Below are 25551 nucleotides of genomic sequence, written 5' to 3'. Positions count from 1 at the left end.
TCTGTCTTCAGCTGGAACCTGCGGCTGAACACCGCGTCCCTGTTGCGTTCCTCAGCGGTAAGTTTGAGCGGCGCGTCTGCGGGAACAACGCGTCGGAAACGGCGCTGAACGTGGAGCTGAAACTGTCCTGAAGCCGCGCGCAGAGAAGACAACAGCCCAGGCTCTCCTCACTGCAGTTGCTCGCAGTTTGCTCTGGCGTACTAAGTAGGATGTAGTAAATAATCTGTATGAGCTGGCGTACTAGTGTAACACACTGTTTAGTATGGTAGTATGCGGTTGGATAGGTTACTGTTCAGTATGCTGTTGCTTACTGTAGGTGGCGTACTACTTGGACGCTCTATTTAGTACGATTTAGTATTAAAGGATGCGGTGTGGTACTGTTCGGTACAGCTGCAGCAGGTGCGACTTCTTGCCTAAAGTTGCGTACTATGTTTACACAATACTTAGTACGTAAGGATGCGGATTAGGACAAAGTCGTAAGGTTTTTTTTATGGATGTGCGTGCGTAATTACGCGTTATAACCTTTAAGAAAAGTTTTTAATCCAAAGTGCATCAAACAGTATTTTAATTAGATCTTCATCGTAGCGTGGCTTATTAATAATTTTTGGATTGTATAATTTATAATCATATATATATATATATATATATATATATATATATATATATATATATATATATATATACAAAATAATTTATAAAATAATTTATATGTGTGTGTGTGTATAAATTTTATATATATATATATATATATATATATATATAAACTTATAATTCTGTTTTGTAGCAACTTTCATTTTTGTTAATATAATATAATTGCTACTATACTATAATATAATAACCTACAAGCTTGTGTATTCATATGATAAAAAAAACATGATGCTAAAATGTAGCATACTTTCCTATATATTTTTTGAAATGAGATTTTAACTTTTATTGATTATTTTTCATGATTTTTTAATGATATAGCATCATTCATTTTAGCAATAACAATGCAATAGAATAGAATAATTATAATTATAATCAGTCCCTCCAGGATTTAGCGATTTGGCGATCGCAGAACTTAACGCAAAACCAAGAAAATGCCGTAATATTCAGAAGAGCTTGCAATTTTGGAAAGTTTCCGCAGATTTGGGCCGAGACGCGTCGTGTGACGTCATCAGCCCTCGTCGATTCAGGTTTGCCAACAAACATCACTGCGAAAGACCGTGCAGAACAATTTTGTGCAATTGCAATTTCACCAATTGAAATAGCTTTCTGGGGAAAAAAAAAAAAAAAAAGGCGCACATTTTGGGGAAAAGCCGCAGCAAAATCAAGCATTTTTGGTCGCAATAATCCCAAAAAAACTCCACAAAATCCTGTACGGACTGTATAATATTCTATAAATGTTGTATTAAAATAGCAAGCTTGTGTCAGTGATTTAAAATAAATACATCATGGTTTGTAATAGTCTACACTGTCATATGTATACCACTGAAACAATGGGTTATGACTGGTTCAAGATACGTTGAATAATTTTCTAATGGAATTCAAATAGGTCCTACAGATGTCTGATGGACTGTAATGGTGATCTTATGTTAATATCCTGACTTCTATCCCTTTCTATCCCTTTCTGTCTCTCTCTCCCTCTTTTCCCCTAACAGGCCAGGCCTTTCTGGTATGCGATGATCGGATTAACACTGTCAGAGTGTTGCTTTTTGGAGACACAGCAGTAGCACCTCACACATTTTACCTTGTCTTCAGGACTCAATCTGGACCGTTGGAATCAGAGATCATCAGTATTGTGTGTGGATATATTTTAGTAGCCCATGATTGCATTTCTAGGCGTGGTTGTTTCATAACCTTAGACCTTGACCTGGCAAACAAGGACCTGGTAACTTGTTTATGGGCCTACTGAAGCCTTTTTTGTTAATGACAATCAAGGATCCCATTGGGGTTGACTGACGCACCTTTCACATTCTTTTGTGCTTTTGATCTTCTCCGGACCCTTCTCACATGGACCCTTCCATGGCAGCGAGACGGTGCTGTGTGATTTTCCACTAACCCGTTCATCGGTAGAGTGTTTAAGCGGGAACGGGGTGGGAGGAGGATGCAGGCCGGGCTGCGGGTGCTGTGCACCGGTGGAGGCGCTTCTCTCTGCTGCCTGCTCCTGCTGGGGCTCATCTACACACACCTCCTTAAAGAGGGTAAGTACAACGCAGAGGATTTCCCCCACTTATTTATCTCTTTAATGACCAGATCAGATGAAGGATTCATATTTTGCAGAGAAATGCTGAAGTGTTTTTCTCTGAGAGAAGTGAGAAGTGAGAGATTCTCTATTGGTGCCTCTGATCGTTTGTACCGAGGATACATTCACACTGCAGAGGTCAGATTTGATCCGAACAGCAGATCTGATAAGACCGTATTTTTCATACGTGTTGCTGAAATCCCATACTATTAAGTGAAGCATTTAGATCCGAATTCATGTGACAACAATTTCACACCAAGGAAATTTAATCATGGGTGAAATTTCCATATGCTGACCAGGGTCATTAATTGTTAATTAATTTGCTGTAGTTGACATGCTTTTAATATCTAGGCTACTTAAACAAACGTATTACTTTAAAAAAAAAATCCTCTGTGAATATATTTAACTCCATCTTTAAAGTGCACCTATTATGGGTCTGAAACGTGCCTAATTTTGTTTTAAAGCTCTCAAAAAATAGATTTACATGCATCCGAGGTCAAAAAACACTTTAATGTGCTCATAATTTAAATTGCAGCATTACCTTTTCCCCCCCAGTGTCACAATCGACTCGTTAAATGATCCGATGAAAAGGATTCATTCTAAACTCCTCCTTTCAGAGAGCATACTCTGCTCTGATTTCTCAGATGTCCCAGTCTGTTGTGATTGGTCTACCTCTGTCATTGAGCTGCCGATGAAGTCCAGAGGCGGGGCTTTTTTGTTACAAACCTACGTAGGTTAGTACAGGAAGTAAGGCTGGAATCACCAACGAGTCGTTTCAGCTGTTCAGAATCGGTTCCTTCTTTTGGGAGTCAATAACTCCGTTTGTTTTGATTTCTGAAACTTTGCAGACGTTTTTACATTCACAAACAGCTCCATAACACACTACATGAAAGGTAATATTTGAAAAACCATAATAGGTGCACTTTAAACATTCATTGGTCTTTAGAATGACAGACCTCACTGTCAATGTCCCTATCAGTTTTACTTCTGTTTACACCACAGAACTGTTGAGGTCTTGATTCTGACTGGTCAGGTGTTGATTCATTTTCTGTAACTTCACAGCTTGGAAAGTAATTCTGCCTGAAAGATTTGTAGGTCTATAGTAACAGCTTACACAGGGACTTGTATTGTGGATGTTGAACATTTGTGGAAGGAGTCTCTAGTATCAGTGCTTTGTCACAGTCAACGCTTAAGCTGTAATTTTGGGTTTTCTGATATAGGAAAATCTTCATGATTGGAGGTAGCTTGTACAACCTGTTGTTCAGTAGCAAATTTTAAAAAATCACTGACAAATTGCTGTGGAATTAAAAAACACTTCAGGACATGCTGCAGTTGGAAAACTTCGGACAAGTTTGGGGTGGTAATGTTTCACAGAGCTCTATTTCTATGTTTTCTCTGTTTTATTCCTTACGTATCATACAAGGTAGTAGCCAAAGTGTCTACATCTAAAACTGCACACTACTATACTAAATACTAAGCCCAATATTAACCATGTTATTAGAATTCCTATACTAAATACTAAGCCCAATATTAACCATGTTATTAGAATTCCTATACTAAATACTAAGCCCAATATTAACCATGTTATTAGAATTACCATACTAAATACTAAGCCCAATATTATCCATGTTATTAGAATTACCATACTAAATACTAAGCCCAATATTATCCATGTTATTAGAATTACTATACTAAATACTAAGCCCAATACTAACCATGTTATTAGAATTACTATACTAAATACTAAGCCCAATATTAACCATGTTATTAGAATTACTATACTAAATACTAAGCCCAATATTATCCATGTTATTAGAATTACTATACTAAATACTAAGCCCAATATTATCCATGTTATTAGAATTACTATACTAAATACTAAGCCCAATATTAACCATGTTATTAGAATTACTATACTAAATACTAAGCCCAATATTATCCATGTTATTAGAATAACTATACTAAATACTAAGCCCAATACTAACCATGTTATTAGAATTACTATACTAAATACTAAGCCCAATATTAACCATGTTATTAGAATTACTATACTAAATACTAAGCCCAATATTATCCATGTTATTAGAATTACTATACTAAATACTAAGCCCAATATTAACCATGTTATTAGAATTACTATACTAAATACTAAGCCCAATATTATCCATGTTATTAGAATAACTATACTAAATACTAAGCCCAATACTAACCATGTTATTAGAATTACTATACTAAATACTAAGCCCAATATTAACCATGTTATTAGAATTACTATACTAAATACTAAGCCCAATATTATCCATGTTATTAGAATTACTATACTAAATACTAAGCCCAATACTAACCATGTTATTGGAATTACTATACTAAATACTAAGCCCAATATTAACCATGTTATTAGAATTACTATACTAAATACTAAGCCCAATATTAACCATGTTATTAGAATTACTATACTAAATACTAAGCCCAATATTAACCATGTTATTAGAATTACTATACTAAATACTAAGCCCAATATTAACCATGTTATTAGAATTACTATACTAAATACTAGGCCCAATATTATCCATGTTACTAGAATTACTATACTAAATACTAAGCCCAATATTATCCATGTTATTAGAATTACCATACTAAATACTAAGCCCAATATTATCCATGTTATTAGAATTACTATACTAAATACGAAGCCCAGTACCTACCATTTTATTGGAATTAATATAATAAATACTAAGCCCAATATTAACCATGTTATTGGAATTATTAAACTAAATACAAAGCCCAGTTCTAACCATGTTATCGGAATTACTATACTAAATACTAAGCCCAATACTAACCATGTTATTGGAATATTGAAAAACTTTGCTGTGGTAATGTATTACATAACTATATTTTCCAATAACAGTATTCCCTAATGTGTTTTATTTCATTCATTTCATACAAGGTAGTAGCTGAAGTGGCTACATCTTATACCACACACTACTATACTAAGTACTAAGCCCAACACTAACCATGTCATTGGAACATCGGAAAACTTTGGGGTTGTAACATGTCACAACACTGTTGTTGACTATTTTCCAATAAAAGCATTCCCCGTTGTGTTTTATTGCTTTCATTTCATACAAGGTACTCGCTAAAGCGACTACATCTAATAATACACGCTACAATACTAAATACTAATCCCAATACTTACCATGTTATCAAAATATCAAAAAATTTTGAGGAGGTAACGTGTCACAACACTCTGTTGTTGACTATTTTCCAATAGCATCATAGTCCATTGTGTTTTATTCCTTTCATATCAGACCAAGTATTAGCCTTAGTGTCTCCATCTAATACCACACATTACTATGCTAAATACTTACATGAAATACATATTACCCCAGTGTTATTGCATGTTGCCGCTAATTCCACTGAAATAAATTGGCTAGCTAGCAAATGGACAAAATCTGCAAAGAAGCTGTTGTTACTGAAACAGTGCCCAGGGCTTTAACTCCTTCTGGCATGAATCAACCCCCAGAGTTTCAGGACGTCTTTCACAAGTAATTACAGCTTGTCTCGTTTTGAATCTTGTGTCTGATCTTGGCCTATAAATATAACTCAATTATATTGTTTGTGATGATAAGATTTTTTTTCTCTAGCTGACAGTCATTGATTTCGAGTATGTAATACGCAGGAGAATACGCAGCATTCAAATCTGCAGATCACTAAAAAGTATGAAAGAGCCTTAAATCAATTTTGTGAAATATACACGCTTAAGTGATGTTCCAGTATGTGAAATGTGACCCCCAGGGGCTTTTAATATATATATAGATAGATATTTTTTTAATATATATTTTTTTCATCCATTTAGTCACATATTTGTATCAATCAATTTGTTTGATGCAACTTTATTTAGCATCTCTCAAGATGATTGATTCTGATGGGAATGAAAATTGATGCAGTGTTACTTAAAGAGTATCAGCCGAGAGCAGGGCTGTGTCTTTCAGCTTCCCAACAACATTACGCTAGATATAATTCCATTAGATAACAGAAGTGTTGCTAAGCAACACTTTAAAGGTTTCCCAACTGCAGCTTACTTTGATCCAATCAGGTTACTTATTTGAAACCAACTTTTTTTTTTTTAGCTGTGCATATGCACTTATGTAAAAAACAAACAAACAAACAAAAAACAGATAATAGACAAGATTTAGCTAAAGGTGTTTTAAATATATAAATATACCTATAAGTGAAATGACAAGGGATTTTTTTTTTTTTTTTTTTTTTTTTTTTTTTTCATGGTTTAAAAACCAAGCTTTTCAGACTTGGGATACAGGGTTGGGTGGGTGATATATATATATATATATATATATATATATATATATATATATATATATATATATATATATATAGGTTAAATATAGTATTTACAAATTTTAACAAAAACAATGTTAGGATAAAAGACTTTTTGTGATGTTCAATATGCATGATGATATTTAGCCTTGCTGAGGCAACAACAATGGAGCCAGATTGTGGAAAAAAATACAAACTCTGAGATTTTTTTTTTTCTTAATACTTAGACGTACAGTAAGTATGTAGGTTAAAATAAAAATGAATTGATACAAAAATAGATTTTAACACTACTTTTTATAGCTGCCTGTTATAGCTACTTGTTATAGTCATGATGTGATACAATTTGTAGATTGATAAACTTAGGCACGTTTTTCCTGATGTTAATATAGCACAATGTTGATTTTATGTAAGGAATATGCTGTATAGGTATGCTGTTATAGGAAAATAATCAACGATGGGCTGATGCCATGTGGCCCGGCATGAAGTAGGGTTAGTGTTACCTCTCCGAAGATGTATTATTTTCCAATAACAGCATGTCCTGAAGTATTTTATTCCTCTTATACCACAGCAATTTACCAACAATTAAAACATTTTATATATATATATATATATATATATATATATATATATATATATATATATATATATATATATATATATATATTTAAAAAAAAAAAACTGACACATGTGCATCTTTTTTTATCCATTTTTAGTTACACTTGATGCTGTGGAATGCCTACAAAACAAATTTGTTCCAGTTATCACATATAACAGCTATAAACAGTCTTTCCTTTACAAGCCTCTTTCTTCCTGTCTCTTGAAGGTAATAAGAAAACTTAATGTTACAGCTTTACTTCTTTTACAAAGCACTGACACTGGAGACTCCTTCTGTAAATGCTAAATATACATCTCCTCACAGAATATTTCACCATATCAACAATTACACAAGGGTTTATCCTTTTTATGTGAGTGCCTGTAATACAAATCCATGTGAATTAGCCGTTACTATAGAAATGATAACATGTTAGAACGAGCCCATTAATATAAACCTGTGCTGTAAACTACTGTAAGAGCTGCTGTTATAGAAAATTAATCAATATCTTCTGTCCGATTCTGTCCAAGAATAAAGGATTTGGCAATTTTATTCTATACCTTTGTTCAGCCGTAATGGTGTAACAATATGGGGGATTTTTTTTTATACACCAGATTAAAAAGTGAGTGGCATTATTAATAAAAACGTGCTGATAGCTGAAGATACCCTACATCCAGTTTGATTTTTGGGCCGTGTCTTAATACACAGAGGGACAAAACCACAATAGTGAAGGGAGAGAATGCTTCTGAGAGACCTGCTGACCTTGTGGTATTGATATGGAAATGGCGAGCAGAATATTGAGGGCAGAATTTGCACCTGCATTGAACGAGCTCATGTTGAATGTCAGAATGCTCGCAAAGTCTCAAACCAAAGTCAAAACATCCCCAGTTATAATACGGTCATAATATGTATGATGGTGTATGTGCATACACAAATGAAGTAGTATATAATTTCATAATTCTGTAATATATTTGGTAAGATTCATAGAGTCGGTCATAGTCTGTAATTATGAACGAAGCGTGGTCTCTGTGCCTGTCACTCTCAGTGAAAGAGGTGTGGCCTTTATGTTTGTCAGACGCAGTGAAGGAGGTGTGGCCTGTGTGCCTCTCAGTTGTAGCGACTTAGCTGTTGTCTCTCCATCTCTCTCTGTGCCTGTCAGTCCCAATAAAGGAGGTGTGGCCTATGTTTCTGTCAGTCTCATTGAAGGAGGTGTGGCCTATGTGCCTGCCAGGCTCAGAGAAGGAGGTGTGGCCTTTATGTCTGGCAATCCCAATAAAAGAGGTGTGGCCTCAGTGTTTGTGAGGCTCATTAAAGGAGGTGTGGCCTTTATGCCTGGCAATCCCAATAAAGGAGGTGTGGCCTCGGTGTTTGTCAGGCTCAGTAAAGGAGTTGTGGCCTGTGTGTCTGTCGTTCTCAGTGAAGGAGGAGTGGCCTGTGTGTCTGTCAGTCTCAGTGAAGGAGGAGTGGCCTGTGTGTCTGTCGGTCTCAGTGAAGGAGGAGTGGCCTGTGTGTCTGTCGGTCTCAGTGAAGGAGGAGTGGCCTGTGTGTCTGTCGGTCTCAGTGAAGGAGGAGTGGTCTGTGTGTCTGTCGTTCTCAGTGAAGGAGGAGTGGCCTGTGTGTCTGTCAGTCTCAGTGAAGGAGGAGTGGCCTGTGTGTCTGTCGGTCTCAGTGAAGGAGGAGTGGCCTGTGTGTCTGTCGGTCTCAGTGAAGGAGGAGTGGTCTGTGTGTCTGTCGGTCTCTGTGAAGGAGGAGTGGCCTGTGTGTCTGTCAGTCTCAGTGAAGGAGGAGTGGCCTGTGTGTCTGTCAGTCTCAGTGAAGGAGGAGTGGCCTGTGTGTCTGTCGGTCTCAGTGAATGAGGTATAGCATCTATGCCTGCCAGTCTAAGTGAAGGAGGCCTGGCCACCCACTACTCTTCACAGAAATCTATTTTTCAGCATCAGTGCATCAATTCATCGAACTATATTAAATCATTGGACGTTTTCATACATTGGATCTGTAATCTCGTACTCGTGTGCCTATTGCATGGTCTCCGAAGGAGAGACCCACGCCCACAATGTGGCCATGTAAAATTATAGATTAATTCTTTTGTACATGCATACATTTATTCTACAAATGAATACTGTTCTTTGGCTGGATTATACAGCATGTAAGTAGAGCCATTTTATGGAAGCAGAAAAGGGGCACAAAGATTTGCATTTTAAAAGCCAGTGAATTCTTAATAGTGAAATTCAAGCAGCACTGAATTCATAGCATTGTGAGATTACATTGTGAGATTTTTGAATGTGTAGTAGATGTTTGGTGTTTTTGAAAACACGAATTGTAAGATGTGAATCTTGGAACACTTAAATAAAGCTACGTTGAATTTCAACTCCGTTAATTCAAAGCAAATACATCCAAATGTCTGGTTTTCGAACTGCTGTGAATTCAGTTGTGTTTAAATTTCATTATGAGGAATTCAGTGGCTTTTAAAATTCAACTCTCTTTTTTGCTTCCATATTTGTTCCCTCAGCAGATGGGCCTTCATTCCTCGCTGTAAGACAGACCAAGACCTTGATTTCTGCAGCCATGTAGATGAACTTCGAAAGCACTATCGGTGCAGTCTTAGTGCTTTTTCCACTTGATTTAATTATAGCATCCTCTGAGGCCAACGCTGTCATCTGTGATCACGCAGCGTGACTGTGATGACATCCCTGATAACGAGGAATTTTGTCAATATTGCAGTGTGTAACAAGCAGTCCAGTGACAAGAGAGAGTTTCTACAATGAAACCTATCTTCATAATTCCTCATTTATTAAAAACAATCCTTATACCCGAATGTAATTATACTGTACAGAACATTGCACAGAGATACACATGCCTGGCACACATTACTTTATATATTACTTATCTGCTCCTTCCTGAAAGGTGACGCACACACTTACACAGGTGCCTGTGCAGGTTTGGAGAAATTTGATCAGGAAGGATAAAAAAAAATTCTCTCTCTCTCTTCACTCTCAGTTTCAGGCTTTCTCTCTCTCTTTCTCTCTCTCTCTCTCTCACACACTTTCTGCCTCATTTTTTTCCCAACAGCTATGAATATTGGCTCGAGATCAATATTTTTTAAAATGGAAATGCAATGCAGTCCTAGATGGAATAACCTTTTTCCCCTAAAGTATAGTAGAATGTATCTGTATAATAAAATATGCTGTAGAATGACTGAGGGTGTTTTTTTTTTTTTTTTTAATTTTGGCTGCAAGAAGTCCCTCAAAAGTCTCATATTTTTTAAAGAAAATTGTGTCCCCAGAGAGGATCTAGACACAGAAAGGAGTGGATATGTGCATGAGATATGCTAATATTCGTTTCTCCGATATCCAGCACGCCTTACTGTATTATACTTTTAAAGGTGAGGTCAGTGGAACATGGTGGCTTAGAGGTTAGCACATTTACCTCGCACCTCTGGGGTTGGGGATTCGAATCCTGCCTCCGCCCTGTGAGTTTGCATCCTCTCCCTGTGCCTTGTGGGTTTCTTCCAGGTACTCCAGTTTCCTCCCCCAGTCCAAAGACATGAAGTGTAGGCTGATTGGCATTTCCAAATTGTCCATAGTGTGTGACTAGGTGTCTGAATGTGTGCGCGATTGTGCCCTGTGATGGGTTGGCACCCCGTCCAGGGTGTCCCCCCCGCCTGGGATAGGCTCCGGGCTCCCCTGCGACTCTATGTAGGATAAGCTGTATAGAAAATAGATGAATGAATGGAGCTTTACGAGCTTTATCACGGTCAGAGTCATGGTGGATCCAGAGTCTATCCCAGGAACACTGGGAAGTGGGAATATGCCAGTCCATTACATGGTACCATGCCCATAAAGAAACAAAAACATATGATCCGTTGTGCTCCTTTTCAGAAGTTTGCACAGAGATGTTGGAATTCTGCACATTACATTCCCCGAGCGCTCTTTTTTAGGGCAGCTGTTGACATTAATACATGGCAAGTTCTGAGTGCTCAATAAAAGTAAAAGTACAGACAGTAAAAGTACAGACGCACGAGGCGCCCTTTTGAGGGTGCACTAATATAGCTATGCACGGGGCACCGAGTGGCCCTAAATCCTGGCCCTGATGGCTCCCCTACAACGCAGCCATCTGTCATGGTTAGGACAGGAAATCAAAGAGTGCTTGGCTAAAGGCCTGAGAGCAAGCAGACAGATGAGCTGTCATCACCCAGTCCTCTGCCCGTTTATTTAACAATACATTTAAAAATGTCACTGCACTGTCTGCACACACACATACACACACACACACACACACACACACACGCTGTGCAGCCTTCATGGCAGTGCGTAGGTGGGAGTGTGCTCATGTGTGTATAGAAGAAAGAAAGAGAGAGAGAGAGAAAGACAGTTATCTCATATAATATTTGTATTTCAATGAATTACTGCATACACCAATACTCATACACACATATGAATAAAACATAAGCTGTGCCGCTGTATTCCTTCATGCCTGTTTATTCTGTAGACGTTATTTATATATATATATATATATATATATATATATATATATATATATATATATATATATAATGCAGATGAGCTCAATGCTCTTACAGTTCATGAGGACTAAACGGTACCGTGTGCTAGAAACGCAGCGTCAGGCTCCAGTTGTGCCACTGTAGCTAATGAAGCTCTTAGTGGAAAGGAATGTTTATGGAAAACTTGAAAACCTTTTAAGGGGAATATCAATTGTGACGCGTGAAAAAGACCCATATTTCACAGCTGCGTGGATACGAATTTTATTCGTGTCAACTGCTGACCTGTTTCACAGCAAATTATGCTGTTCTGTTTGTTTCTTTTCTCCTTGTGTGTTTCAAGTGCACTCTCTCGCGCTCTCTCTCTCACACACACACACACGTTCACACCACACGCACAGCCATATAGCGATGTGGAATTTTCCAGGGTTGCAGGTTGAAGAATAATAGCTTTTTTTTTATTCTTTATGTATGCAGTCTTTCACATACTGTCTTCGAGCTCTTTATATACTGAGATCAAGAGATTTATCCATCCATCCATCTTCTACACCGCTTAATCCTTTTCAGGGTCACGGGGAAACCTGAAGCCTATCCCAGGGAGCATTGGGCACAAGGCGGGGTACACCCTGGACACGGGGGCCAATCCATCACAGGGCACACAAACACACATTCACACACTACGGACACTTTGGACATGTCAATCAGCCTACCATGCATGTCTTTGGACTTGGGGAGGAAACCGGAGGATCCAGAGGAAACCCCCGCAGCACGGGGAGAACATGCAAACTCCGCACACACAGGGCCGCGGTGGGAATCGAACCCCCGATTCTAATCGGGGTGGGAATCGCCTCACACCTCCCCGACCCTGGAGGTGTGAGGCGAACGTGCTAACCACTAACCGTGCGCAATATCGAGAGATTTAGAGTTGGATAAATTCATAGTATACTGCTGCACACTAGGCAGTCCATACAGGAGGTTTTTTTGTGATTGTTGCAGTCAAAAATGCTTGATATTGCTCCGGAATTAAAAAAAAAATACATTTGCGATGTAATTTTCTGAGCTTTTGTGCTCAGAAAAATTGGCGAAATTGCAGTTGCACAAAATAGTTTCTTCCGTAGTGATGTTTGTTGGTAAATGAGACCTTTTAGCTGCACTTATGTTCAGCCAAAACCCTCTTCGATTCACGTGCGTCGTGACATGACGCGTTTTGTCCCAAATCTGTAGAAAATCTGCGGTAAGTTTGAAAAATCGCACGCGCCTCCGAATATTGCGGAGTTTGCTTGACTTTGCGTTCATTTCTGCGATCGCAAAATCCTGAAGGGACTGACTAGGGTTACATGGGTACTGATACTAATAATGGTGCTGTACTTCAATGTGAAATAACCTGCTGCTTAAAAATTATGTTGAAAAGAGGAAAAAAAAGAAAGTAAAAGGGGAAAAAAAAGCTTGTCATGTTACCGAAAAACTGCATAGTCGTCTTTCCTGAAATCTTTCCCATGTTTTAAAATGTAAAATTACAGCTTTAATTAAAATCTGATTGGTAAATTGTAAAGCGCTGACACTGGAGACTCCTTCCAAAATTGCTTAATAAGCATCTCAACCTTTACATTTACGAGAGATGCCCTTATCCAGAGCGACTTACATTTATACAACTGAGCAATTGAGGTTAAGGGTCTTGCCCGAGGGCCCAACAGTGGTAGCTTGGCAGTGCTGGGGCTTGAACTCCTGATCTTCTGATCAGTAACCCAGAGCCTTTAACCTCTGAGACACCACAGCCCCAATTAGACAGTTTTTAAACATGTATGTATATATGGTGCATCCGCCATATATATATATATATCCCTGTGTGATATAAATCTGTGATTTGCCTTGCAGCTGGAATTGCTCTCAGAGCTTTCAGAACACCTTTATTACCACTCAAGATTAGAATCAAGAATGCAACAGTGCTATTATTATAAATCTTAAATAATTCTGCCTATATACAGTTATCTCTATTTTTCATAGAGAGCGCTTTGTATTCTGTATGGATTGTGCAGGTTTAGTTCAGACACCACCTTACTGCCAGTTAAGAGATGGTCTTGAGGGATGTCGGGTCAAGTCAAGTCATGCTTGTGGCTCAAAGAGAACATAGCACAGAGCAGGGTTTGATCAGTGCCTTCAGGTAGCTTAAGGCTGGATTGGTTTTGGCTTTGTTGGTAAGTGAGCATCAGTGGAAGAAATGCAGAGATGGGGTGATATGGGAGACAACAAAACACTCTGGATAGGTTGTAGGGGTCTGATGGTGCCACTGGGAGGACCTATCAGAAGAGAATCGCAGTAGTCCAGTCTCAAAAAGGGGCTAAAGACTGAACACGTACCTGAGTGAATCCTACATTAGCAACTAGACCAGGATTTCATGTGTTGTGAAGTAGTGTGATCAGAGACTTCCCCAGGGAGATGGCAAGGTATTGACGTTGGGTTCATATCACCAGGGATATATACTCTATATATCACAGCTAAGTCTTGCTAGGCTTGCTGGGAAAGCAGAAGTTTGCATCTGTTTGTATTCTCTGATCCTCTCGGTTGTATTTAGACCCCCTGTAGACCACCTCCCTGACATAACTGTTCTACCTCTGCCAGACTGCTTGTCAAATCTTTGCTTTTTTTTTCTTACCATTTATATCTGCTCAAACTCAGATGTCAGATGTGATACACTGTAAATTCTTCAAATCAGGTCTGAATACTGAGATGGTCAGGGAAAAACTGTTGGGTTTCCCTGGTACTTTGAAATGCTGTCGTATTGTAGAATATAAACTAAAATAAATGAATCAAATAAATAAATAAATTATATATACACACACACACACACACACTGTATATATATATATATATATATATATATATATATATATATATATATATATATATATATATGTGTGTGTGTGTGTGTGTGTGTGTGTGTGTGTATCATTTATTTATTTTATTTTATTCATTTTATTTTAGTTTATATTGTATATAAGTATTTATGCGTAATTTTTTTATGGATGCACAAAAAGCACCGAATTAAACTACAGTCCTAAATTAATAATAAAAACTACCTTTCACTGCACCTTGTGGTTTCTGTTACTCGCTGCCTTTCGACATATTATTTTACTTGTTTACTTTCGATCATAATGTTTTAATGAGACATTACAGATCTTACTCGCGCTACACCGCGCGTGATCAGCAGCGCGGCCTCGTTACTAACACGTCACTTCCGTTATAATAAACAACAGAATTTACACTGCAAGCGCACAAACACAGCATATAATGACAATAAAATTAAATTAAACTAAACCTTTTAAGCAACTCGCACCAGTTTCCCCTGCCCCTTACACACAGTGGAGTATTTTGGATATGAACATAACTTTAATAATAATTAAATAATTAATATAAAATGCTCCCTTCCTTAGAGGACGTTCTTCCTCAGTCACGTGACAATTTCGCCTCCGTCTGATGGTGACTGAGGTCATGTTGGGAATAAAAGGTAACGCTGATAGAAAGTAAACTGAAGAAAGTCATTGTCCGTGAATCTGGGTGTCTGCTAATGCTAGCGTGCGTATGACGTCATGCGCCGTCACCTAGAAGCGGCTTATAGTTCCGGTTAGTAAAAACCCTCTAGTGATATATTTGAGATGATATTATCTTTCTAAAATCCACACACTAGATGCTAGAGTGCACAGTGTAAGTGTACAGTACTTCATTTGGGACACAACTTTAGTATTAACTCTCCGAAGCGTGTTTTCGGAAAAGAAATAACGTAATGAGTAAATTTCCCCCGTGCCAACTAATCGATAATGAGATTCGTTGACAACGATTTCCATAATCGATTATTATCGATTTTATCGATTAGTTGTTGCAGCTCTACTTTATACTATATAATTGAATTTACCATTCTCTTGATTTATTTTTCCACATTTCGTTTAAACGTCTTTAAATGCGTTACACGTGTCCGCCATGGTTGCAGCTTGAACTCAGTGAAGCAAACTGTCGCAAAACTTCTCCTCCCTCATGCAAGGAGTTGTGGGCAATATTAGCTTATTATATCCACACTTCGAAAATCTACTATACTGTAAATAATAGACCATCCGGGTACCTCTGGGATACTCATTTCAACATAGTACGATTCGGGACACACTAAATTCTAATCTCGGATACTATTTAGGATGTATAGTAGGCGAACTGGGACACAGTGTAGGACTCCTGGGACACCTGACTCAGCTCCATTATAGCCTGCTGATTACCTGATGAGGTAACACAGGTGGGATAGAATTAGACGAACTAAACTTAAATGGCCCTGGCGCACATCTGATCTATGTGATTCTCAACCATTAGGAGATGGACAAAAAGAAAGAAATTCCGTCAGTCATTCAGTCAGTTTACCATCATAGACATTATTCTCTAGAGTTCTTCTGTCTCTCGTTCTAACTCTCTCTCTCTTTGTGTCTGACTGGCATGTCGGCACACCCGAGGGGTTAAACTCCTCTCCAATTCCCAGCATATGCTCAACCTGCAAGCGCTTCTCTCCCTGCAAATCACTACAAACCCAGCAAGCACCGGTGATAGGGGCCACATAGAGTGCTGTTAACAAACCACCCAAAAACTTCATGGCGAACGGAGAGCATGCGCGTAGATATAATTTGAAATTATGCAGAGAGTTAAACTTATCAAACTTTCTTATATAACTGTCTTGTATTCTGGATGCTTTAAATGAGTCTTGACATTTCTGCAGACTCTTGGCATCTCTCAGCAGTTTCTTTAAGGAGCCACACAGACTGATTTTCCAGTAGCACTGAAGAAGTTTCCACCTATAATATATTAAGCACCTCTTCATGACTTATCCCCAAGTTTGAATTAAAACTGCTTATTTTGTACTCTTTTTTTTTTTTTGCGCAACTTTTCTATTTACACACGGGTGACAAGGGCATTTTACGTTCATGGCTTGGCACCACATGTCCCCTTAGAGCTGGGTTGCCAGGGTCGTGTGTTTTGGGCTTTCTTTTTATGCCAGATCGGGCTAGTTGTGGGTAGAAAAAGTCTGTAAGTCATGTTTTTTGGGCTATTGAAAAATAGTCCACGACTGCCAAGACAGTGTTTTAAAATAATGTATCAGAATAAACCTGTTCAGTTTCTGCTATGGAAGATGTGCTATGGAAAACAAAGGGAACGTGTCAGTACAGACAGTGTTTATGATCTACAGAGACAGAGTTTGATTCCCACACAAAGACTGAGAAAAAGAAGAAAGAATTCTCCCCCTTTTCCAATACCCAGACTGGCTCAGATATTGTCATGTAGCTTTTGAAATGGATTCAGGCTGGAAATTTTGCTGAGGCTTGGCAATACCGCCTTGAGTGGTCTCTTCCAGGATGACTCCGCCCCCATCCACAGGGCGCAATGGTTCACGGAATGGTTTGATGAGAATGAAAATGCTGTATAGTACTGTGCAAATGTCTGCAAAGGAATGCTGTAGAGCAAAGATGCCTTCATAAATAATAATTAAATGTTTCTATATTTAAAAAGAAGTACTATAAAGAGCAGTAAACAGTACAGTAATAAATGAAACAAAGTCAATATTTGGTGTGATGATCCTTTGTATTAGTATTAGTAGTCTCAGGTACATTTTGTGCGGCTGTATAAGGAAATTAGCCGAGCGTCTTTCAGAACCAGCCACAGTTCTTCTGGAGACTTTGATTGTCGCACTTGCTTCTTATTTTTGCAGCAAAACCAGAGCAGCCTTAATAATGTCTGTTTTTGTCTAAGAATTGGCCTCTTATGTAATACGCCGCTTTCTTCACTGACATACAAACATTTTTCTGTAACATTTAACTTTGTGCTGGAAAACTAAAAGGTTTTTTTGGTTTTTTGTTTTTTTTCTGGCTCAATAATGTAGAAGTTATAAAATAAAAATCTATAAACGTATAAAGTTTGTACTAAAAACTACTTTTGCACAGAACTGTATATCACATGTGATGGCCTTCACACTCACCAGATCTCAACCCAATTAAACGCCTACTGTAAGAGAGATTTTGGAGCGATATGTCAGACAGCGTCTACAACACTAACAGAGGGAAAATCTTTCATTGCTCCAGTACTGTTCTAGAGACCTGTAGAAGTTATGACAAGGTGCACTGGTTATGGTTGCTCATGTTAGTGCAACACCTTACTAATACAGTTATGATGGGGTTTTTTTTTCCTTTGAATGTTTGCCTTTGAAACGTGTTTCAGGCAAAAGCCTTTAGATCAAAACCTCTTTAAGATCAGCAAATACATACTTGTTATTTCATGCATGATAATATTGTTACCGTATACATTTATATTTGGTAATCAAATGTCTCTATGGTTAGTTGGTTGAAATGAGATTGCTATCATATGTAAAGTGCAAATCAGCTCATAACACTTGACAAGCAATTTCCTGTGTCGATGCTTGTTTCCTTTCAGCAGTGTGGAACTGTTCCATATAGAATGGATCCAGGTCGCAGCCATAGCAAATGCTACTGTGAGCCATACTGTAGATCTGTTTGGGTGTGAGAATAAAGTGTGTGTTAGGATGTAGTACATTGGGAGGTAGATTTGATTTTAGTTGTCAAATGTTTCCGTGCCTGTTCTCCCCATGACTGTGTGGGTTTTTTCTGGGTTTTCCAGTTTCCACCCACCTACCGAAAACATGCCAGTAGGTGAACTGGTTGTGTGAATGAATGTGTATGTGTGGTGCTGGGTGATGGATTGGTGTAACATCCTCACCAGGATAAACAACTTATTGAAGATGAATCAGTGGATTTTTATGTGGATCTATATCTGGGTCCACCCATCCATCCATTTTCTGTACCGCTTATCCTACACAGGGTTGCGGGGAGCCTGGACACCACCGCGCACACAATCACACACCCATACACACACTACAGACAATTTAAAGATGCCAGTCAGCCTAAAATGCATGTCTTTGAATGGGGGAGGAAACCAGAACACACCGAGGAAACCCAGATGCACGGGGAGAATATGCAAACTCTACGCACAGAGAGCGGAGGCGGGAATCGAACCCCGAACCCTGGAGGGTTCCAGGCAAAAGTGCTAACTACTGTAAGCCACCGTGCCCAACTCTATCTGGATATAATACTAATATAACGAGATGCAAACAAGCTTATAATTATAATTATAATTAGAAAAAGAGCCTTGCCCTTAAGACTATAAAGAAGACCAAAAAAAAGTATAAAGTGCGTTTGCATCACAACATCAGCATGTGTTATAGATATATAAATATTCCCTAATTACATGTGTGCCCATCTTTTGTCTTTATAACTGCCTCTAGGCCTCTTTGTGTATACTCTGTGCAGCCATTGGATCATTTGAGTATAATTATTCTTCCCCAGTTCTTGAAATATCAGTTCGAATATCAATTCTTTCACATTGCTTGGTCAATCTTTGCTCATCATTCTTAATGTATCTGTTATGATGTCATACGCTACCTTCTTCACGTCAGGTCTGGAGACAGAGAGAATGACAAAACTAATTTTTATCCCTTTTCAAGCTATTTTTCTGTTCATTTCTGCTGTATATTTTGGAATTTTTGTCATGGATGTTTGTCCTGACTGGCTTACTTTAAATTTATTGTGAATAATGTTTTTCGACCAGTTGTAAGACACGCAGAAACAGTGTGGGGGTGCAAACTTTTGCACTCTGCAGTATACGGCAAAGTTTCACAAATTTCTGTTCCTTGCACTGATGCAATCTCAGTCTCTGTACAGAGACAGAAAGGCTTCCTGTCATATCGATGAACATGACACATGATGTTGTAGCTTTCGGCAAATAAAACCCACAGTGTGTATCTCTCATTCCTTTTTTCGCCCTTCTCTCTGTCTCTGTCTTCCTATAGGGTTCTCTCTCTCTCTGTCTTTCCCTCTCTCTATCACATTCTCTCCTCTTTGGCCTTCGAGGTTTATCTCCCTTGGCCCATTCATCTGTTTGATGTTGAAAACTTGGGAAGGGTATCTGCTATCTGATGCCACGGCTCACTTCAGGCAAACAGCTGTGCGTGTTTCCCTTAAGGTGCATGTCGTCACACAGATGTGTATGTCCATATCTGTTCTGTGTGCCTGTTATCGCATTAGGATGTTTGAATGCTTTTTTTTTTTTCTAAACGCTGTATGTGTGTTTAAGTGTGCAGTCTGAAATGAAAAAAAAAGCAGACAAGCTCTCAATGGAGCTAAAAGCCCTTTAATGCTCTTATATATAATCTCTGAGCTGAGGGTTTACCATGGACTATTGTGCGGAGACTTGCTCCATCACAAAGAGGCACAGTTTGGGGAAAAAGTGAAACAGGAACAGAGAACGGGAGAGATAGTGAGAGAGGTGACCTTGATCTGGTCCCTTACCCTCTATCGTCTTTACCATAATGATGTCTGCTGGGGTTTCTCTTCTTCCTCTCAATAAAATGCCCCCCATCACTGATGAGGTTAAAACAATGTTAATAGCCTCCTCACAAAAGCATCTGGCTGGAAAATGCCATTATGTTTAATTCAGGGACAGGACTGGCGCTTGCTAGGTGCACTTTTAACGGTATAGGCCATGAGTAGATCTTTTTTGCTCTTCATGGTTTTTACCTCGACAAGTCTCATCATCATCATCATGTCATCCAAACTCTAAAGGATTACTAATACATCCATGGAGTCAGACCTTTTGGCAATTGTTAATTGAGAGTAAATGCAGCTCAAAAATTAACCTATTGGCTAGCATGAAAACCAAAATGGAGTCTGTTGGAAATGCAAAACAGGAACTCATCCACGAAACAGGAATTTCTCATCCAGGATAGTGTTGGAAGCACTACTGATCTGACTACTGATTCTACTATCAATGCTCACACTCTAGCTAGCATCTTCCCTGTGAAAAGAAATTGCCATTCTAAAACCCAATAGCAATGTGGAGTCACCAAAAGATAAGGCGTGGTACGGCCAGATTTCAATATCAAACCCAATTCCACCAAAATGATAACATGCTAACTATGAACATAATCACAACTGTGGACCTATAAAGTGTTAAGTGCACTTCCTACAGTAAGTACACAGTCGCTCATTGTAGCCCATCTGTTGCTATGGAACATTTGTCTCAACTCCTATCATTGGAAGGAACCTCCACAGGAACACCACTGACCAGATTTTGGTTGGAGCACTATTCGCAGCATAGCGTAGCAAGAAAGAAGTTTATCAGGTACAACTGGTGGATTTTAGACATTGCCAAGTTGGCCAGAGCCAGAGCCAACTTGGCAATTAGTCTTTCCATGTTAGTGAGTGAATAGATTTTTGACATGGTGAATCGAAATTATTTCACTGCCAATATTCCAATATTCCAAATAACAACTTGTTCATTCACTGGAACTGATAAGCCCTTAATCAAGCTAGACTATCTAGCCAATATTAGCTAGGACTGGTAAAAGCAATGTCATATTTACTGCTTGAGTAAGGTTTTTCTTGTTGTTGTTGATGTTCATATGAGTGCAGGGTTGGCATGGTGTGGAAGGTGTGGGGCGGCTGTGGCTCAGGTGGTAGAGTGGGTTATCCAGTAATCATAGGGTTGGCAGTTCAATTCCCGCCCACATGACTTGGGCACACAAGTTGCTTCCGACGGCAAGTTAGAGCCTCTGCTACCATTGGTGTGTGAGTGTGTGAATGGGTGAACGAGACACAGTGTAAAGCGCTTTGGAACCGCTAAGGTTAAAAAAGCGCTATATAAGTGCAGACCATTTACCATTACCATTGGGACCCCGTATAGGGTGCCCCCCCCCCGCCTTGTGCACCGAGTTCCCTATATGGGATAGGCTCCACACTCCCCCGTGACCCTGTGTAAGATAGGCGAATGATAAATGGATGGTGCATGAGTGCATAAGGTGCTCCAGTCAGCGCTTCTGTTAAAAAAAAAAAAAAACACCCTAAAGCAGCCCAGGGCCTTAACTCACACTGTTTATGAAAAAAGCTTTACTCTGTAACTTTACATGTACATGGGCCTCCGGGGTCCTGGGTTTGAACCTGGGGTTTAGTAAACCCTAACCCTATCCCTGTGTCTGATGGGCTAGAGTTCCATCCAGAGCCCATCCACCACAACCCCGAATGAATTAGCAAATGAATGGTTTATTCACAAATTAGGAATGTGTTTTAATAGCTAGTAAATGTAGTTTAATCTAGTAAATATACCTTAAAAAGCAACTTATGAAACATTAACTTAAAATGGAACTGCATTTCATTCTATGATTTTATTCTCCGTTAGCCTGTATCTATCTGAGCCTAGATTCCTGCTTGATGTGCAAGCAGTAATAACCACAACTGCAGTAAAAAAAATAAAATAAAGGCAGCCTTCAAATGCCTCGAACAACTGCCGTAAAATTGACACAAAAGTATAATAATGTAATAAAAGAGCAATATCGATCACATATCTCCAAGCTGTAGCAAATAACCTTGCAGAACAGGCTAATTTATAAAGTTATAAAATAAGCTGCCCAAGGTTGTTATGTATGCATTGTTATGTAGCGCAGGGGTAGTGTAAGGCTGAACCTCATCGCTAGCACTAGCAGGACTAATATCAGCAAACCAATTCAACATCTTCAGTGTTAGCAGGAATGTCTTTGCAGAACTAGCATTAAGGCCATATGATTGTGGCTCTCAGGCAGTTAAAGCCACCCGAGGCCTGTTTGTAAAAGAAAAAAAAGTGTTTTCATTGTCATAAACCTGATTTTACAGCTGCCAACAGTGGTGCTCAAAAGTTTGTGAACCCTTTAGAATTTTCTGTATTTTTGCAGAAATATGAACTAAAGCATCATCAGATTTTCCTAAAAGTAGACAAAGAGAACCTGATTAAACAAATTAGACAAAAATAATATACTTGGTCATTAATTTATTAAGGAAAATGATCCCAATATTACATAACTGTGAGTGGCAAAAGTATGGGAACCTCTAGGGTTAGCAGTAAATTTGAAGGTGAAATTAGAGTCAGGTGTTTTCAATCAATGGGATGACGATCAGGTGTGAGTGAGTACCCTGTTTTATTTAAAGAACAGGGATTGATCAAAGTCTAATCTTCATAACACATGTTTGTGGAAGTGTATCATGGTATGAACAAAGGAGAGTTCTGAGTTTACAAAACCATCTCTAAAGAGTTTGGCCTCCACTAGTCCACAGCCAGACAGATTGTGTATAAATGGAGGAAATACAAGACCATTGTTACCCTCCCCAGTAGAGGTCGACCAACAAAAAAGAACACTGCTGCACATCTGCAGTTTGCTAAATATCACATGGACAAGCCAGAAGGCTATTGGAAAAAAAATGTTCTGTGGATGGGTGAGAACACAATGGAACTTTTTGGTTTAAATGAGGTGTTCTGTTTGGAGAAAGGAAAACCCTGCATTCCAGCATAAGAACCCTATCCCATCTGTGAAACATGGTGGTGGTAGTATCATGGTTTCGCCTGTTTTGCTGCAATTGGGTCAGGAAGACTTGCCATCATTGATGGAACAATGAATTCTGAATTATACCAGCGAATTCGAAAGGAAAATGTCAGGACATCTGTTTCGTGAACTGAAGCTTAATAGAAAGTGGGCCAAGCAGCAAGACAACGACTCTAAGCACACAAGCCGTTAAAGAATGCTTAAAGAAGCGTAAAGTTAATGTTTTGGAATGGCCAAATCAAAGTCTTGACCTTAATCCAATGGAAACGTTGTGGAAGGACCTCAAGCAAGCAGTTCATTGAGGAAGCCCACCAACATCCCAGAGTTGACGCTGTTCTGTACCGAGGAATGGGTTAAAATTCCTCCAAGCCGATGTACAGGACTGATCCACAGTTACCGAAAACGTTTAGTTGCAGTTATTGCTGCACAAGGGGGTCACACCGGATACTGAAAACAAAACTTCACATATTTTTCCCCCTCACAGATATGTAATATTGGATCATTTTCCTCAATAAATAAATGACCAAGTATAATATTTTGTCTCATTTGTTTCATTGGGTTCTCTTTATGTACTTTAAGGACTTGTGTGAAAATCTGATGATGTTTTAAGTCATATTTATGCAGAAATATAGAAAATTCTGTTGGGTTCACAAACTTTCAAGCACCACTGTAAGTGACATATAGCACTAGATATACAGTGAGGGAAAAAAGTATTTGATCCCCTGCTGATTTTGTATGTTTACCCACTGACAAAGAAATGATCAGTCTATAATTTTAATGGTAGATTTATTTGAACAGTGAGAGACAGAATAACAACAAAAAAATCCAGAAAAACGCACATCAAAAATGTTATAAATTGATTTGCATTTTAATGAGGGAAATAAGTATTTGACCCCTCTGCAAAACATGACTTAGTACTTGGTTTAAAAACCCTTGTTGGCAATCACAGAGGTCAGACGTTTCTTGTAGTTGGCCACCAGGTTTGCACACATCTCAGGAGGGATTTTGTCCCACTCCTCTTTGCAGATCTTCTCCAAATCATTAAGGTTTCGAGTCTGACGTTTGGCAACTCGAACCTTCAGCTCTCTCTACAGATTTTCTATGGGATTAAGGTCTGGAGACTGCCTAGGTCACTCCAGGACCTTAATGTGCTTCTTCTTGAGCCACTCCTTTGTTGCCTTGGCCATGTGTTTTGGGTCATTGTCATGCTGGAATATCCATCCACGACCCATTTTCAATGCCCTGTCTGAGGGAAGGAGGTTTTCACCCAAGATTTGACAGTACATGGCCCCGTCCATCGTCCCTTTGATGCGGTGAAGTTGTCCTGTCCCCTTAGCAGAAAAAAAACCCCAAAGCATAATGTTTCCACCTCCATGTTTGACGGTGGGGATGGTGTTCCAGGGGTCATAGGCAGCATTCCTCCTCCTCCAAACACGGCGAGTTGAGTTGATGCCAAAGAGCTCCATTTTGGTCTCATCTGACCTCAACGCTTTCACCCAGTTGTCCTCAGAATCATTCAGATGTTCATTGGCAAACTTCAGACGGGCATGTATATGTGTTTTCTTGAGCAGCGGACCTTTCGCGCGCTGCAGGATTTCAGTCCTTCACGGCGTAGTGTGTTACCAATTGTTTTCTTGGTGACTATGGTCCCAGCTGCCTTGAGATCATTGACAAGATCCTCCCGTGTAGTTCTGGGCTGATTCCTCACTGTTCTCATGATCAATGCAACTCCACGAGGTGAGATCTTGCATGGAGCCCCAGGCCGAGGGAGACTGACAGTTCTTTTGTGCTTCTTCCATTTGCGAATAATCGTACACCAACTGTTGTCCCCTTCTCACCAAGCTGCTTGGCAATGGTCTTGTAGCCCATTCCAGACTTGTGTAGGTCTACAGTCTTGTCCCTGACATCCTTGGAGAGCTCTTTGGTCTTGGCCATGGTGGAGAGTTTGGAATATGACTGATTGATTGCTTCTGTGGACAGGTGTCTTTTATACAGGTAACAAACTGATATTAGGAGCACTCCCTTTAAGAGTGTGCTCCTAATCTCAGCTCGTTACCTGTATAAAAGACACCTGGGAGCCAGAAATCTTTCTGATTGAGAGGGGGTCAAATACTTTTTTCCCTCATTAAAATGCAAATTAATTTATAAAATTTTTGACATGCGTTTTTCTGGATTTTTTTGTTGTTATTCTGTCTCTCACTGTTCAAATACAACTACCATTAAAATTATAGACTGATCATTTCTTTGTCAGTGGGCAAACGTACAAAATCAGCAGGGGATCAAATACTTTTTTCCCTCACTGTATGGGGTGGATAAAGTCATTTAATGTCCCGTAATAGACAGTGAAGACAACAATATTGAAGGCATTTCACACTTATTTAAGGGTTTCTATTAATTAATGCTGTAAATCAGTCCTCAAGCTCTCGGATGAGTGGTGAAGCGTCTTCCGGTAACGC

At 39.0% G+C, this 25551-nt stretch overlaps 1 protein-coding gene across 7 annotated transcripts in view; it reads left to right on the top strand.

Moving 5' to 3' along the window:
• tafa5l (TAFA chemokine like family member 5, like) overlaps positions 1–25551 on the top strand; it is an 82124-nt gene that overhangs the window by 276 nt on the left and 56297 nt on the right. For 4 of the 7 annotated variants that reach the window (XM_053625639.1, XM_053625638.1, XM_053625633.1 and 1 more), the window contains 2 exons: positions 1–204; positions 1641–2183. The exon at positions 1–204 is cut by the window's left edge. The exons of 1 other annotated variant lie outside the window; for it this stretch is intronic. In XM_053625639.1, the coding sequence (XP_053481614.1) occupies positions 2087–2183 (97 nt within the window). In that variant the 5' untranslated portion in view covers positions 1–204; positions 1641–2086. The remainder of the gene's footprint in view (positions 205–1640; positions 2184–25551) is intronic. 2 more of the 7 variants (XM_053625631.1, XM_053625632.1) reach the window with 2 other exon arrangements.

Source organism: Ictalurus furcatus, chromosome 5 (assembly GCF_023375685.1).
Source record: "Ictalurus furcatus strain D&B chromosome 5, Billie_1.0, whole genome shotgun sequence".
In the NCBI taxonomy this organism is placed as follows: domain Eukaryota; kingdom Metazoa; phylum Chordata; class Actinopteri; order Siluriformes; family Ictaluridae; genus Ictalurus; species Ictalurus furcatus.
The sequence above is the reverse complement of the archived record's forward strand: the minus strand, read 5'-3'. Positions and strand labels throughout refer to the sequence as shown.